Genomic DNA, 16,730 nt, shown 5'->3' on the forward strand with positions numbered 1-16,730 from the left:
CTTCTTCAGCTCCGGTGTCGGCGGGCGGTGCTGCACCCCCAGAGGGGGCGATGTCTAACGGAGTCTACGTACTACCGAGTGCGGCCAACGGAGACGTGCAGCCCGTGGTGTCCAGCACGCCTCTGGTGGACTTCTTAATGCAGTTGGAGGATTATACGCCTACGGTGGGCTTCCCGCCTGAACGAACCCACTGACCTGCTGTCACGCCAACTTCCACTCGCATCCCTGTTTTCCATCTTCTCTTGTACTTGCCCCCCACCCCCAATAGTTCTTATTTTCTCTGCCTACCTGGACTGGGAGCTTCCTGATCGGCAGGCCTGTGCTCCATTTCCCCTGCCCTCTTCGCACTCAGCCCAGCAAGGCACTGGGCTAATACTAACAGTTGTCTAATTGATTTCTCAGATACCAGATGCGGTGACTGGTTACTATCTAAACCGTGCTGGCTTTGAAGCCTCAGACCCACGCATGTGAGTAAACCCAGGGCAGGTTAGACCTTTGGGTGCTTAAGCATCTCTTCATCTTCTCATACCAGTTTTTCTTTTCTAGAATTCGGCTCATCTCCCTGGCTGCCCAGAAATTCATCTCAGATATTGCCAATGATGCCCTACAGCACTGCAAAATGAAGGGCACAGCCTCAGGCAGCTCCCGGAGCAAGAGCAAGGTGTGAACAGAGGTTCAGTGAATCGGTACCATACACCACAGTAGAGGTTTTATCCTGAAGCCTCTTTGGGGAAGCTACATCCTAGGGGAGGTATAAAGCCTACTTAGGGTCATCCACTTGGGATTGGAATTTGGGATTCCTGTGCTCAGCTGGTGCTCTTCCCTTTTCCCTCAGGACCGCAAGTATACTCTAACCATGGAGGACTTGACTCCTGCCCTCAGCGAGTATGGCATCAATGTGAAGAAGCCACACTATTTCACCTGAGCCACCCAACCCAGATGTACTTGTCTGTCCCCTTGTCCCCACACCAGCCTGTTTTCATAATAAACTTTATTGTGACAGGCAGGGCTGATCCCTCCCATGCTGGGAGACACCTGTGGCAAGTGACAAAGCTCTGAAGCCAAGCCCTTTCGGGGTCACAGAGGCTGGGAAGGGGGCAGGGGATGGGCCCCACAGCTGGGGTAGTACCATGACTGGAGGCAGGGGAGGCAGCCAAAGGCACGCTGCAGTGGGGAGGTGCACTCCCCCAACCATGTCTTGACACCTCTAAAGTTTAGGCAAGGACTTTCTAGTCCTATTTGTCCTGCATCTTCTCCAAGATAGGCACAATCATATCAAATTTGGGTCGCTTAGCAGGGTCTTCATTCATGCAAATCTTCATGAGCTTACACACATGGGGAGAAATACCCGGTGGAATGGTAGGTCGAAGTCCTTCCAGTGCCACCTGAAAATAGAAGGAAAAATGAGTAAGCCTCAGAATTTGAGTCTATCATGGGGGCAGAAGCCTCCAGCCCTTGCACAGAATTTCTGTGTTTCTGAACAAATGTGAGAAGAGCATTGCCCCACTACAATGACTGTTGTCAGCACCCCTGTTCCTCCCATACAAGTGCATAATTCTGCACTTAACTTCATTCCAATCTCCATGTTGGAGAGGTCAGCAAAGGGCACCTCTCGTGTTACCAGTTCCCACAGAAGCACTGCAAAACTCCACATGTCTGCTGAGCGTCTGTTTGTGTCTTCAGGTTTTTTCTGCAGAGCTGAAAAAAAGAGGGCTTCTCTGACCCAGCTGCCTAACCTGTCATTTTTCTGCCTTTTCTATTACTGAGCTGGTCTTTCTTTACCTTCCGCCATGATGTCCTTACCCACCTTCAGGGGCTACCCAGGCAGGTGCATACATGCGCCCAGGGCACTGGAAGGAAAACTTGACATCAGCCATGCTGATTCGGGCAGTCATGTCCTCATCAATCTGAGGAAGAGAAGATAAATGTGGAAGGAGGTGAGTGCTACTCTAGATATGGAAAAGAGCTTTTGGGGTCGAGAAACGAACTTAGGGGCTCACCATTACACTACGACTATTAAGTGCATGTCGTGGGATGAGGGGCTCTAGTGTATGTAGGAAAGCCATGCCTCTTGCCATATCCAAAGCAAACTTCACAGCTTGGCTCTGGTCCACGACAAAATCTAAGAGGAGGAAAAAGTCCAGTAGTTCAGAGCGGCTTATGTATGCCTTCTGCAGCCCTTCCCAATGAGACCACATTACTACTCACTGGTGCCTTCATGTAGTACATTGTAGAGCGAGCCGTATGGCATCCAGTGTGTGATGAGGGTAGGGTGAGGAGCAGGTGGAGACTGGCAGGCACCTAACACTGGAAGCACGTTTGGATGTGAGAAAATCCTGGGAAAGGCAAAAAGTGGCCCTGTCTCAGACCCAGGATGAAAAAGCTCCCTTCCCCGAATATTCAGGGTTTCTTGGAACCAGCAACTTTCAGTTTAGGCCTGGTCCCACCTGAGCCGGGGACACTCCTCGTTGAAGTCTCTGCTCTTCCTTGTACTCCAGTCTCGAACCTTCAGCACCTTCACAACAATGTCACTGCCCTGCCAGCGGCCCTTCCATAGCTGAAGGATAGGGTAGGGGTTAGAAGACTAAAGACACCAGTTTCTTGCCCGGTAACTGCAAGAAAAAACTTTTTACAAGGTGAAGAGCAGATAATTTGTGGGGTTTAGGATGGAATGGGCAAGAAGGACAGGGGTCACCTCTCCAGAGTGATTCTCGTTGAGCTTCGCCAAAAAGTTGAGCTGTTTGAAGTCAATGCCGGAGTGTTTGTTCAGGGTCCCATTTCCTGAGAGTGTGGGCAGGTCAGGTACCCAGCTTTGCCCTAACCCAGCCCCAGAAGCCCCATGATTATTCTCTATTACAGTCCCTCCTCCCATAGTGACTCACGGGGCCGAGTGCGGGTGGTCCCCTTCCAGAATGTATCCTTGTATGGGATACGATTGAGATTCTGGCCCATCTTCTCTGCTCGTTCTAGGGAGAAAAAAGTATTAGCCTGAGTTATGGTATGGAGGGAGGAGGTATTTGAGAAAGGGCAAGACTAGAGGACACAAGCTAGGGGTGGGGAATAGACCTCGGAGAAGCTCTCTCAGGGGTGCCTTGGCTTTGTCCACAGGCATCTCTCCATACTTGTTACAGATGCTGACTAGTGCCCCGTTAGCCACCAGGTCCTAGAATGAAAAGGTGGTTATGACAAGGGCCCCTTCTACATCCCTGGCAATCAGTCACAACCAACCATAAACGTATACAAGTGTTACATAGTAGTACCAACAATGGGCTGAAGGTTCCAAGAGTTAGGGCCAAAGTACTGACCTCTGCCACCTGGTCTTGACCCCAAAAACAGGCATAATGCAGGGGCACATTCCCATGTTCATTTACTGCATTGATGTCAGCCTTGTACTGCAACAGCTGGGCCAAAAAGAAGCAGCAGAAGACAGTCCCAAATAAGATACCAATGTCAGCATGGGACAAGGAAAAAAAGTATGCATTCTTATACTGCAGTGCCTGTGACTGACCTCACAGGTCCCACAGATGTGGGTAATGGAGGGGTTTGTGCATACCTTCTGTACAATATCACGGTGTCCATGACTGGCTGCCAGGTGCAGGGGGGTATCATCCCCACGGTTCATCACATTGATCCGGGCTCCCCGCATGATCAGCATCTCAACCACAGCAGAGCGGCCCTCTCGGCAGGCCCAGTGCAAGGGAGAGAAGCCATGATCATCCCTTTGAGAAAGGGGCAGTGGTCATTAAGGTGGAAGTAGGATGAGGCAAAGGCTCTGATTCATAAAGAACACAATGGTGTTCTCTGGGATGACTTACCTCACTAGAGCTTTAATTCTCATGCTGGTAACTCTCAAAGCTGTCCAATTAAGACCTTCCCTTGAGCTTCATACCAACCAAGATATCCTAACAATTCTTCATCTCTGTTCCTAGAACTTCCCTGCACCTCTTTTGCAATGTGTGTTCTTTGTATTCTACTCCTTTTTGTATATCTCCCTACTATAGCACTTGTTGCACTTGATTAGAAAACACTGTTAAAAGTGGACCGTTAAGACAAGCTTGCCTGTTAGACAAGCTTAAACTAAAGCAAATGTTGAGTACCCATTAATGGGGGAGGGGTATTTTGGAGAAGGCAGGTCACAACTAGAAGCGAAAAACTTACTGTTTGTCTCTGGTACAAAAACTAACATCTAAAAATGGAATGGAATTAAAATGTTTCAGAAGGGTTTATAATGAAAAGGAGAGATGAGGCCAATAATCACACAAAAAAAGATTCTCCTACTTGGCAATCCTGGAATAAAATGAGAATGGCTGGATTAGAATGAAAACTACACCTAATTTTTTTTCTTCTTTTCCCAAGGACACGTATTTTATAAAGTAAAGAAGCATACAAACAAGACAATTGGGTGGGAGCTGGGTCAGCCTGACAGCCTAGAGCCATAAAAGGAAATTCCCTACAGTCCCAGTTGCAGATGCAAGGGGCGGAGCAGGGGGGGCGGTCCATGGTTTGGGCCAGCAGCCACCGGATGCCTTAGTGCTGTGGTCACTTCCCCTTTGGGGGCTTGAGGCAGGGCCTGGAGTTGATCAGGGCCCTGGCTCCCCAGATGTCTCCTAAGCTGGAGGGAGGAAGAGGGTGTGTGTGTGTCCTCTGACATTTCCCCTCCACAGCTTGCCTTCATCTGTCCACATAAATAGCAAAAATATTCACCAGATGTTGGCATCTCTGGAAGCAGATATACGCCTGGCTTATCAGTCAATCTTGCTTTCCAAAACTTTAATTTGTGCCGACTTATCAACCTCCAGCAGTCTATTCCACAGCAGGCCCAAGCGTGAGAGCAGAAGTACGGGCACAAGTATCTGCCCATGCTCAGGTTGCCTGTCACCTGGACTTGTGTCTCAAGGAGGCCATCAGGGAATTAATCACCTCTTCATATCCAGCACATAACTAGCTTGGGGGCCCACACCCTATCCCCTCAAGCTAATCTAGTCTCACTAATGCCATCCTTTTACCATTTGGCACTGAGGAGTCTAACAAGATGCCAGTCCCATTGGCAACTTTTCCCAAGCCTCTATTTCCTCATCAATAAAATAGTAACAGTACTCAGAGTACCCTTTATTATTTTAAAAATGAACCTAATGACTGCATATTAAGGAGAAATAGCATAAGACTACAGGGAACCAGTTGCAGTCTGGACCAAGAAGACAGGTGATCCTGGCCTCTCAAACCTACAAACTAAACTATTACAACCCTAAAAGCAAAGAAGCTAAAAAAATTAAAATCTACTGTTTCAAATCACTTGCTTTGCTTGATTCCTTGTCTGAGCCAGCATTTAAAAACTTGTCCACATTTACTTTCTCTATATCCTTACCTCCCATTCACTTTTTAACCTGCCAGAAGTTTGCCACCTTGAGGGCACAGATTATATCTGATTCTGGGACTCCAGAGCATCAACACTGGTGGCTGTCCATATACTATAGTCCCTAATCAAAGGGACCCAATGTAGGCTGGTTTCTTACCCCATTAATCTGAAACAGCACTCACAGAGATTATCAAATATATCCTAATTGTAAATGCAGTGGCATCATAAAGTACTCAAGTTCTTTGACCTGTCAGCCTCTACTACTACTGACCACTCTGCAGCTTCCTTAAAAGATACATTCTCTTCTCTAAGCTTTATTCACACCTTTTCCTGTTTCAACTTCGGGTTGCTCCTTTTCAATCTGCCTGGCTTATCATCCTCTGTCCTCTTATCTTTTACTCTTTTAAGGTACTGTTTTCACATGAATGTCTTCAGATATAATGTATCAGCTAATAACTAATGTTTCCCAAATCTGTGTTCAAATCAGGTCACTCTCCTGAACTCCAAACCTGCATAATCAACAACCTATTCAACAATTTCCAAGTTGCTGTATTGTCACCAAGCTTTAACATGTCAAGAACAGAACACCTGAGCCAGGGATTTAGCTCATTTAGCTCAGTGGTTCCACCGCCTGCCTCACAAGCACAAGGTCCCAAGTTCGATCCCCGGTACAAAGAAAAAAAAAAAAAAAGAGAACACTTTATCCTTCAATTTTTTTCCACCGCAGGAAATCCAACTACAACCTTTCCATGTGCCCAAGCCAGAACCTTGGTCATCATCTTTGACCTTCCTCATTGTCCATTAATTCTTTGACTTCCTCACCGAGTCCATTAATTCTTCATCCTGAAGATTTCTGGGCCAAGAAAGGTGGTTCATGCTTGTAATCCCAGCACTCAGGAAGTTGAGGCAAGAGGACTGCCATAAGTTCAAGGCTAGCCTGAACTGCACAAGACTGACTCAAAAAAACCCAAAGATTTCTGGAATCTAATTGCTTCTTATTTTTCACCTGTCCCAATTCTGGTAAAAACAACATTTCTAAGATGGCCTGGGAAGCTCTTTTTCTTACATGCTCTGCACAAAGCATCCAAGATGATGCTTGGCAAATGGACACCCTCATCATACTACTATGCAGTTTTAAAACCTTACTCTTAGAAGCATGAACTGGGTGACCCTTACATACCTCTCCAGGCTTAGGTCCTGTTCTTTTCCACTTGGACCCAATGCTCCAGCCCATAGAGATTTATCCCCTAGCAGCATGGAACGCCCGAAAATTTCCTGACACTTTTCAGTATGTCTTGCTTCCCAACCTTTGCGCATACAGTTCATTGAGGCCGGGAAGCTCTTTGCAACCTCTGCTTGTGAAACTTTAATTTAGAGTCAAGTTTCAGCGCGAACACTGCTCTGTGGAGACCCTTTGCACCCGGCAGGCCGGGTTTAGCACTCATCACTCTGGATGGCAACCTAACGTGAGCACCCACGTAGCGTGGGGAAGACCTCTAGCTTCTCTCTCACATCCACCAGCTGCTTCATGCTTCAGCTCACCCCTGGTTGAGGTCGTTCTCCGTGTTGTCCAGCCACAGACGCACAGCAACAGCGTTGCCCTCCCGGCACTGGGTAAAAATGTCGTCCATAGCAGAGTCCCGGCGCGGAGTCCCCGGGACTGGTGAAGCCTGAGGACTGTGGAGCATAGGGTGATCTAGGGAGGAGGAACGAGCCCCAACTTTGTCCCCTACAGGATAGTCGCGTTTCTGTTGCAGGGGGGTGGGCGTTGCATCCCCTGCTAGTGGTGGTCTGCGAAGGTGTTTGGGGCAGTGGGATGATTCCCTGGGCGCCGAGAAAGACGGTCCCAGCAGGTTTGGGGTGATTACGAGGTAGTATCTACAGAACCGACAAAAGAGAGCGGCTCGGAGACCCAATCCGCAGATAGCCTGGGGGGAGGGGGTGGCTCGGGCTCCGTAAACCTAGGGGAAGTAGGTAGGGGTCCTTCCCGAGAGCTGCGCCCGTTCCCTACTTAGAGCTCAGGCAGAGAGAGTGACGGGTTGGCCCAGCCCGAGTTTAGGGCAAGGGGCGCGGGTCTTCCTCACTTACCGGGATTCGGGACGGGCTGGAGGCGCTTCTCCGGGATAGCCTGGGGGGAGGGGGTGGCTCGGGCTCCGTAAACCTAGGGGAAGTAGGTAGGGGTCCTTCCCGAGAGCTGCGCCCGTTCCCTACTTAGAGCTCAGGCAGAGAGAGTGACGGGTTGGCCCAGCCCGAGTTTAGGGCAAGGGGCGCGGGTCTTCCTCACTTACCGGGATTCGGGACGGGCTGGAGGCGCTTCTCCGGGCTCCGAGACCTCCTCCCTTGCCCTTCTAGCCCACTAGTGTCTACACTCGATGGTTTTTCTGAGCCGAGCCGGCCGCTCTAGCCGCCAGCAGCTTTTACTTTTGGTTTCCTGCTGCTAGCAAGCAAGTGTGTGGCTGCGTTGGGTAGAGGGAGTCGGCTCTCAGCACGTGCAGAGAACCTTAGTTTTTGCAACCCGACCTCGCGACCCGCATGTTCGAGGAGCCTGAGTGGGCCGAGGCGGCCCCAGTAGTCGCGGGCCTCAGTCCCGCCACCTCAGGGCCTCGGCCTGCGGCAGCCGCGCAGATCAAGGTGAGTGGACTGGTAGCGGCCTGCAATGGGCGCTGTTTCAGGCCGCGAATCAATCAGACCCAGGTGGAACCCAGCGCTGGGAAACTCCTTGGGTGTGTGCTGGGGCTAGGGGCACAGGCGGCCCGTCGCGGGCGAGTCCTAATCACCAGATCTGAGAACTCCCGAAAGAAAATGGCATTGGAGCTGAAATCGTTGTTGAGCAGAAGTTGGTGCAGAGAAGAGTGTTCCTTGGGCAGAAAAAGTTCCATCTGACAAACATTCATAAGTGACCTGTGAGCCAGAGCACGGAGTAAATGAGGGGGGATGCTATTGAAATTGAAGAAGTAGATTGGAAGATACGCATATTTTGAGGCTAGAAGTAAATGAAGTGCTTCTGGCAATGGAGTGATTTCTTCAGGCCGCTCCTACCCTGGCCCATTTTTGTTGTTAGGTATCAAATTCAAGGCCTCTGTCAGGTATGCTGGGTAGGTGTTCTGCCACGAGCTACACTCCCAGGCTTGGGAAGATTTTTCATTGTCATCTGGAGAATAGATTGGTAGGAGAAAGAGTGAGTGATTAGGGAGGCATCATCAATATTCTATTCAAGAAAGGTTGGGAAAACTGGGAAACTCTGAGATAAGTTCCACATCTAGGTTTTAATCTCTAATTATGCCCTCTCACTATACACCTTTTTCTTTTAGCTTTAGCAGATATGAGGCCTGGTCTACTTCCTCATGCTTTGCTTACCTTTAGTCAGCCTGCAACATTAGCGCATGCCTGCTTTGTCTCCCCCTTTTCATCCCTGCAGCCCATCATCATAATCCAGGCCACTTGTCTCTGTGTGCAGCTTCTTCCCTTCAAGTTGTTGTAGCTGGAAACATAGCTGGAGACATTTGACCTGTTCAGGGTGGGGCAGTAATTCCTGTGTCTTACTCCCTGGAGACTTGAACCACCTGTGGTACATATATGACTGCCTCATCAGGCGGCTTTTTATTAAATGTCTTAGCAATCCCATAAAAGTGATTAGATCCATGTGTACCACCAGTGATATGAGCAGCCTGATGGGACATTTATGCATATACCACTGGTGGTTCAAGCTGATGGGAAGGTGTCCATACATCCATGTGATCCTGTTTCTCCTGTATTCGGGAAACCTCCATACCTGTCATAGAAGCAAAATCCTGGAATGGAGAGTTGGACTCCTGACCTCACCTTAGCCCTGTTATGTGTGGCCTTAGCACATTTTCTCTCAAGAAGCTCCATTGCTAATCACTTACACATTGAATGAAGTCGGGTGGGAGGGTGGGTGATTTTTCTGCCCTTTAGCCTCCTAGAGATTGAGATGGCAACTTGAAAATTCTTCTGGATCTAGCAGGCTTCTCAAGCTAGTTAAGTTGACTAGGAAGAGCTCAAATGGCTCTGCCAGTATCTGAACCAGGTCCCCATCTCTCCCTAATTCTCCAGACCTCATCCATTCTCTTTGTCGACCCTTGTTTTCCTCCAGGGCTCCAGGCACCGCCAACTCTTGGCCACCTTAAGGGTTCTGGAAGCAGCATCTCTTTCCCAGCAGTCCACCAGCCTACCTGGCAGTGACTCTGAGGAGGAAGTAGAAAGAAAGAAGAAACGTCCTAAAAAGTCCTCATCTTCTAGTACCTCTGCCAAAGTAGGAGAAAAAAGGAAAGAATGTCAAAAACTGGGCCTACCTCAAGATGACTGTGAGGACCACCAAATAGAAAAGAAGAAGTGCTGCAAACAAGCTCTTCTGAGTAATGACTCTGCCAAAGAAGAGAAAAGAAAGAGGAAATGCCAGAAAGAGGCCCTTTCAAACTCAGCCCAGCACGTAGACAATGTCGACCAAACAGGTATCAAAGGATATGTATGTATATGTGTGGGAGTGTCTGCTGGTTGTACATACAATAGAGGTTTCCTGCCATAATTAGGATTGGGGAGGCAATGAGAAGTATCTAGGCTGAAGTCTGTCTCAAGGACAAAGGTATGGCCACCAAGGCTTGCCCAGCCTCTGAATTTGGGAATCCTGCCTCAAATAACACTTTCCCATCTCCCTCCCTACAGATCACAAATCCCAGAAGAGTAGTAATACAAATGTTTCACCCAAGCCAAGCCCTGGGTCCAGTTCCCCTAAGCCCCTCAGTACCTTGACCCGCAAACAGTGGCGGAACCGGCAGAAGAACAAGCGGAGACACAAGAACAAATTTCGACCACTTCAGGCACCAGACAAGATTTCTGCTGAGGCCTCCAAGGCCTCCACAGAGGAGTCAGAGGTGCATCCTACCCTCAAACCAGACAACCACGAGGCTCGGGCAGCAGCCCTGCGAGCCCGCATGTCGCAGAGGCTGGATGGGGCCCGATTTCGCTACCTCAATGAGCAGCTGTACTCAGGGCCCAGCAGTGCTGCACAACGCCTCTTCCAGGAAGACCCTGAGGCTTTTCTCCTCTACCATCGTGGCTTCCAGAGCCAGGTGAAGAAGTGGCCACTGCAACCAGTAGACCGCATTGCCAGGGATCTTCGGCAGCGGTAAATGGGGGGCTGGGCACTATGAGAAGCACTGTGGGTCACTGAGGGACTCAGACCCCACCAGTGTGTGATCCTTCCCTTCCACTCCCAGGCCTTCATCTCTTGTAGTGGCTGACTTTGGCTGCGGGGATTGCCGCCTAGCTTCAAGTATCCGGAACCCTGTACACTGCTTTGACTTGGCCTCATTGGACCCCAGGGTCACTGTATGTGACATGGCCCAGGTAGATCCCTCTGTATCTGGTCTGTGCTCTAGCCCTTCTTCCCCTCCCTTCTCATCCCGGTATCTAACCCTAGCATTGAGTGCCAGATTTCCCCTTCTGGTGCTGTGTGCCTCATTCCACACTCCCACACTTTACACAGGTGCCTCTGGAGGATGAATGTGTGGATGTGGCTGTGTTTTGTCTTTCACTGATGGGAACCAACATCAGGGACTTTCTGGAGGAGGCAAATCGAGTACTGAAGCCAGGGTAGGAGCTCTCAGGACACAAATGCATGTGTATGTGTGTACACGTGTCTGTCTCCTTACATAGAACTTCCTACCTTTTTCAGGGGTCTCCTGAAAGTGGCTGAGGTCAGCAGCCGCTTTAAGGATATTCGGAACTTTCTGAGGGCTGTGACCAAGCTGGGCTTCAAGGTCATCTCCAAGGTAAGAGCTTCAGGAAATCTGTCCCTGTTGTTGTCTCATTTGTGGCCCCTTTCAGAATAATTGTGTTCAGGAAGAAGGCCACAGGCACAGGAACAGATTGCACCCCAAAGACACACTACGGGGAGACTTAGGAAGCTCTCTGACAAGGGGAAGGTCATGAAGAGAAGTGTTTTGAAGGGGTGGGGTGAGTATTTGTAGCTCATTGAGTCTTTTCTGCCCCTAGGACCTGACCAACAGCCACTTCTTCTTATTTGATTTTGAAAAGACAGGCCCCTCTCAGGTAGGGCTCAAGGCTCAACTTGCCGGCCTGAAACTTCAACCATGTCTCTACAAGCGAAGGTGACCTCTAAACATGCCTTGGAAGGGGAGGCAGGGCCCAGGCTCCAGGCTGAAAACTCTGAAGACTGTACCTTCTCTGAAGACTGTCTACCAGGCTGTGAGTCAGGACCTGGTACTACCTTCTTCCCTCTGTCCCCAGAACAAGGTGTGATGAAACCCCTGGCTCAGCTGTGCTCCACTGAAGGATTCTCAGTTCAGAAAAAGCCTAAAGTCACTTGAGCAACCGAAGGAGTAATAAGAAATGATGATAACTGGGAATCATGGATCACCTAAAATATCTTAAAAGCCAGATGGTTTGGGATTGAAGGGTCTTTGGGTTTGGCTCCTCTTTGCATCTCTCAGAAGACACCTGGGCTTTTTGTCTTGGCCTCTCTGCTCTCCTTTTGTCTGATCTATACTGTCCAAGCTCTGCTCACCTATAGCTTCTGCTCCTTCAGGTTCATGCTACCCCGGCCTTTAAGCTCTTGCTTCTTGGTGGTTTTAATCCTAACCTTCCCCGCTACAGCTGAAAGCTGTTTAATATCCTCATTTGGAAAATCATAGAATTCCTGTGTGTTATCTAAGGAAATCTATAGTTAGGGCTGGGAACATAGGAGGTGCTCAATAAATAGCTATGAATATTATGTGCTGTAACCCTTATTGTTCTTTGAAGACTCCATGGACCAGGTTGGAGGTTGAAGGACAAATGAATTTCTTAACTGGGAGAGTTCAAGATAGGCCTTTCAAAAGGCTTGTGCAGTACTGTATTTAGAAACTCTTAATGGATTCCAAGCTTTCCTTGGAGGAGGGTGATAGTGAGGGAACAGGATTTTTGTTCATAAACAACTGGTTGATGCCATTTTGGGGTGGGAGATTGGGCTGCTCATTGGCAAAGTGGTTTGTCCATTATTTCTGCTTTGTAATAGGCCCAGATCAGCATGTCCTGAGAAAGCTATAGCAACTAAAGCTGGTGCTAGAGGAAGATGAATAAGAATGACAGATCCCAGGCCTCCCTCAGAAGAGCTGCTATAGACTTGTTACAAAGATACAGCCTCTTCTACCTATTCCCAAGAAAAAGACCTGAGAGTGCCCACTGGGAAGACATAGGTTCCCAGGCTTTGACACAGTTGGGTGCCTCCAGTAAAGACAGGGAGATTCTGAAACAGGTTGTAGGCTGGAGGTATATGTGGAGGTTGGGCTATGAGCCATTCAGCTAACACTACACAGTGCCCCTGCATGTGCTCCTCTTTGCTGAGTACTTGTCTGGCTAGCAAAGTTAGTCACATCTTCCTAAACATTCTGGTGGTTTTGTACTCCTCTCTTCCAAAAGCAGAATTAATTCTTCATTTGTGTTTGCAAAGTATTAATGTGAAGAGTACTCCTTTAGCATTTAAATGTTATGTTGTGTTTGCTTAGTAGATTTGGCTAGTCTTCTGAAATTGCGTTTACCTTTGTATCCCTGGAGCTTGTCACTTGAGGTACAGCCAGTGCATTCATTTTCCTAGGGAGGAATAAGAAATGACAGGGTCTGGTTAAGTGGAGTTGATGAGAGCAGCAGTGCGGCAGAAACCCATGTTTGAGGCATATGTTGAGGCTGCTGTGGACTACATCAGGTTGAATTGGTGGAATGTTGGAGGTAGTTAAAAGAATCTGAAGTAAGTCCTAGGTTTCTGGCTTGAGCATCTGATTGGGCTGGTGGTGCCACTCCAAGTGTTGGGCTTTAGGTCCTTGTTAGATGTTCTTGAAGTGGGACAAGATGGGGACAATAGTATATGCTTTTAAGTCCCACCTACTCAGGAGGCTGAGGTTGAAGGATTACTGGAGCCCAAGAGTGCAAGGTCAGCATGGGCAACATAGTGAGGCCTCTGTCTAGAAGAAGGGAGGAAGGGGAAAGGAAGAAAGGAAGCAAGCGCGCAACTGACTTATGAAATCTGTGCTGGATACTCAGGGATTTAACTAGAGGTGGGAAAGTCATAGGAATAGATAAGATATTGGCGATTAGATAATGAGAAAAGATGGCTCAGAAGAGAACTCTCAGAATGAACCAGTAAAGGTGACGGAAGATAAGCAGGTTGAACCATAGAGGAGTACAACAAGGACAATAGCTTTTTTAATATGGGAGGAATAGGTGCATTGCCAGCTCTCCGATGCTGTTAAGAGGCCTAAAAGTGACAGAAGTCAGGTTGCAGTGAGGTAAGATTTGCTGAGTGATGTTGAGGGCCTTTCTGAATTTATAACGCTGTTATTCATAGGTAGCTATACCAACCTATCCTATGATGTAGTCATTCCTACTTACCCAAGAATCTAGGTGTAACTGGAAGATGTTCATAACTCTGAGAGGTGAGTACCAAAGGATCATCCAGAGTTCATTTCCTGAAGTGAAAAGACAGTGAGCCGAGGAGTTCAGGCTATTAGCACGTAAATGGTGGTCATGCTGGATTGTGAAGTTTAGTAGAACATGCAGGAGAGTGAAGATAAATGTAGGGTGTTAGATGGGAATAACTAACAAGTGACCTGGAGGATAGGAGGCTGTGCTTAGAAATCAGAATGTTTGCATTACTAATTTGAAAACCGAGCAACTTTAGGTGCTGGCAGAGTGTAGGGTGTGGGCACAGGGCTGAGTGCTTGGGAGACTCCAAGGGAGGTCGCCTGGAGACTGGTTAATGAACTGAGGGATCAGGTGTTGGGAGGGGTTGTCTGCACGGATTTTGAAGCTCTCTAGGATAATTGTTAAAGTTGATGGTGGAATGGGTACCAGCACCATGAGAGTGGTGGAGGATAGAGAAGGACACCTAGACATAGGGAGGAAGCAGCGTGGCGCATAACTCAGAAGTGCCTAGCAGACAGGCTTCCGGGTTAGGGTGCGGTGAGGCAGGTGAGTGGAGCTGGCTGCCAAGCAGCCGACATGCAATGCCCTGATAGTCCTCTCTAGCCTGTCAGATTCTCGGACTTACTGGGGCAGCTCCCTGAGGCAGGAGCTTCCTAGGATAATTGAATGGGAGGCAAGCCATAAAGCCTAAGGAAAGTATCTTACTATAGGACACACAGCACCTTTTATAGCTCTGTATTTGTATCCCCCTCCCCCGGTGTTACTTGCATTCCTAAATCTGAAATATTTTATGTTTGCTTATCGTGCTCAGCAAGACAGCTGAGGTCAGCTTTCCTCTTTTGCTTTTTCTTCCTCACTTATAATTTGGATTCTCAGTTTGCCTGCCACGACCACTCCAGTGGAGTCTGCGTGACAATGCCGGTCACCTGGCAGAAACCAGACCCGAGGTATCGTCCCCACGGGGTTAAGCCTCCTGGAAGTCCTTGGCACACACCGCATGCGAAGTCAGCCGTGAAGAGAATAGCTGGCCTCTCTGCCTGCAGTCTGGGGACATTGGGTTCATTTATAATTCTGTTCTATTTTGTCTTTATTACTATTTGTTCATTATCTGTAGAATTGTATTCTGGGCCCAGGAAAGGTTAGGAACAATTAGATGTTCCTAGAGATGGGGAGGTGTTGGGGCACAAGAGACGGGCGGCCAAAGTGCTGACCCTGAGCCCCGGACTGTGAAGTCCTGAAGGTGATCCTGAAGGTGACATGCTGAAGCCAGTCCTTTGTTTTACAAACTTCCCCTTCTGACTGCGTATAGGTGTGGTCTTACCTTGATTTAATGGTCTTAGCTTTTGTGATAGTATATAGGTGTGGTCTTACCTTGACATTGTGGTCTTAGTTTTTACAGTACTATTGTCTATCTTTCTCATGCCTGCCTGTGACTGAAATCACTCTTGAGGTGTGCCCTTGAAACTAGTATATAAACACCTAGAGTTAGAAATAAAATTGCAGCAGCTACTACCTTCACTGCTCAGTGCTGTGTGGTTTCTGACTGTCACCGCCGAACCTGCTCCCACCTTTCTGAAGATCCCTGTTCTCCACGTGAAATCCAGTCTTTGCTCCCCTACGGTTGGTAGCATTTGCCCATTGTGACCTCCAGCCTCCTGAATAAACATCTCTGGATCTGACTCTGTCCCCAGTTTCTTGTCTCAGCCAGCCCCCATCAGTAAACCCTGATTCTGAAGGTAGGACATTTCTTACCCTGATATGGGTCCTCCCTCCTCTATCACCAGTTTAAGACTGTATTTGCGCTTCAGTGTCTCATGTTGGGAGTCTGAACTGAAGAGGGAACGACACATATTTCCTTAAGAAATAACAGCCTACTGTTCAAGGAACAGGAAACCCATGTGATTAAAACCAGTTGAAGGATGGACAAGACTAGGAGGTAAATTGGAATGGGAGGAAGTTGTGGGATTGTGAAAATGCAATAGCTCTCAAACTTTTTCAGTGCATTGGAAACACCAGGACTTATAATGTAGATTTCTAAACCCTCCCCCAGGGTTTCTGTCACTTCGTGGGGATAAGGTCCCAGAAGTTCTTTTCTTTTTTGTTTTTTTGTTTTGTTTTCGAGACAGGGTCTCACTATGTAGTTGAGGCTGACCTGGAACTCACTATGTAGCCCAGGCTGGTCTTGAACTCACAGTGATCCTCCTGCCTCAGCCTCCCGAGTGCTGGGATTACAGGTGTGCACCCCAACGCCTGGCCTTCTAGAAGTTCTTTTCTGGTTGCTTTTATTTTCTCAGTGAAGCAGGAAGCAGATTTGTCAATTGTGAGAATGGAGAGATGCGGTTGAGTTTGGGAGAAAGGAGAAAGTGAATATCATTTGTAGGAGAGTGAAAGGGAATGAACGAAGGAACTAGGGAACACAATATGAGTACGGGCACCATTGATAGCACACTCGCCGCTCATACATGGGATGGGTGGGAGGAGACTGGTGCAAGAATACTTTGCAGAGACCTTGTTACTCTCAGTGTGCAGCTCGTCTGTTAAACCCAACCCCTCTGAGGGCGGCAGCTCTCTTAGCTCAAGCCTAGTTAGGAACGCTCCGCTGGGACAGTGCAGCGTGAGATACTGTACAGTTGAGAATGGTGAGAATGGAGTCTGACTCTTGCACTGGAAATGCACAGGGCCAGCAAAGGTTCACTAACTGTCTCAGTAGTGGGACCAGGGCAGGGCTGCTCCTGTGCCATTGGGTTGCAATCCCAAAATTTGCCCCGGCAAATGATGTTTGCAGGTTTCCTCTGTGCCACTTGTAGAAGAGAAGGAAGTATAGGCTGGTCTTGGGTCCTACCCAGAAGGACCATTTTTTAAAAATTTATTTATTTATGTATTCAGGTTTTGGAACTGAGGAATGAACCAGGGCTTTCACACCGAGTGTACTCCC

General features: G+C 48.4%; 3 protein-coding genes across 5 annotated transcripts in view; 2 read left to right on the top strand and 1 right to left on the bottom strand.

Moving 5' to 3' along the window:
* Nucleotides 1-1,154, top strand: part of Taf10 (TATA-box binding protein associated factor 10) — a 1,840-nt gene extending 686 nt beyond the window's left edge. The window contains exons 2-5 of the mRNA XM_010644286.1: nucleotides 5-164; nucleotides 403-467; nucleotides 547-661; nucleotides 836-1,154. Coding sequence (XP_010642588.1) covers nucleotides 5-164; nucleotides 403-467; nucleotides 547-661; nucleotides 836-925 — 430 coding nt within the window. The 3' untranslated portion in view covers nucleotides 926-1,154. The remainder of the gene's footprint in view (nucleotides 1-4; nucleotides 165-402; nucleotides 468-546; nucleotides 662-835) is intronic.
* On the bottom strand, nucleotides 977-7,673 carry Ilk (integrin linked kinase). Of its 3 annotated transcripts, none has more exons than XM_010644246.2 (13): nucleotides 7,645-7,673; nucleotides 6,899-7,033; nucleotides 3,554-3,719; nucleotides 3,306-3,401; nucleotides 3,067-3,163; nucleotides 2,883-2,966; nucleotides 2,696-2,781; nucleotides 2,448-2,557; nucleotides 2,209-2,336; nucleotides 2,001-2,122; nucleotides 1,808-1,907; nucleotides 1,568-1,698; nucleotides 977-1,385 (listed from the first exon to the last, which is right to left on the bottom strand). In XM_010644246.2, exons 2-13 carry the CDS (start codon nucleotides 6,985-6,987, stop codon nucleotides 1,236-1,238), a joined length of 1,359 nt encoding a protein of 452 aa, XP_010642548.1. In that variant the 5' UTR covers nucleotides 6,988-7,033; nucleotides 7,645-7,673; the 3' UTR covers nucleotides 977-1,235. The 3 variants fall into 3 exon arrangements, with proteins under 3 accessions (XP_010642548.1, XP_010642546.1, XP_019066207.1); XM_010644244.1 differs by lacking the exon at nucleotides 7,645-7,673 and adding an exon at nucleotides 7,445-7,474; XM_019210662.1 differs by lacking the exon at nucleotides 7,645-7,673 and having other exon boundaries at nucleotides 6,899-7,052.
* Nucleotides 7,674-7,727: 54 nt separating this feature from the next.
* Nucleotides 7,728-13,443, top strand: Rrp8 (ribosomal RNA processing 8). The gene is made up of 7 exons (XM_010644243.3): nucleotides 7,728-7,987; nucleotides 9,471-9,828; nucleotides 10,040-10,502; nucleotides 10,594-10,723; nucleotides 10,863-10,969; nucleotides 11,052-11,148; nucleotides 11,372-13,443. Exons 1-7 carry the CDS (start codon nucleotides 7,889-7,891, stop codon nucleotides 11,489-11,491), a joined length of 1,374 nt encoding a protein of 457 aa, XP_010642545.1. The 5' UTR covers nucleotides 7,728-7,888; the 3' UTR covers nucleotides 11,492-13,443.
* Nucleotides 13,444-16,730: the final 3,287 nt, after the last annotated feature.

The sequence above is a fragment of the Fukomys damarensis genome, unplaced genomic scaffold (assembly GCF_012274545.1).
Source record: "Fukomys damarensis isolate Sample0158 unplaced genomic scaffold, DMR_v1.0_HiC HiC_scaffold_16, whole genome shotgun sequence".
Taxonomy (NCBI): domain Eukaryota; kingdom Metazoa; phylum Chordata; class Mammalia; order Rodentia; family Bathyergidae; genus Fukomys; species Fukomys damarensis.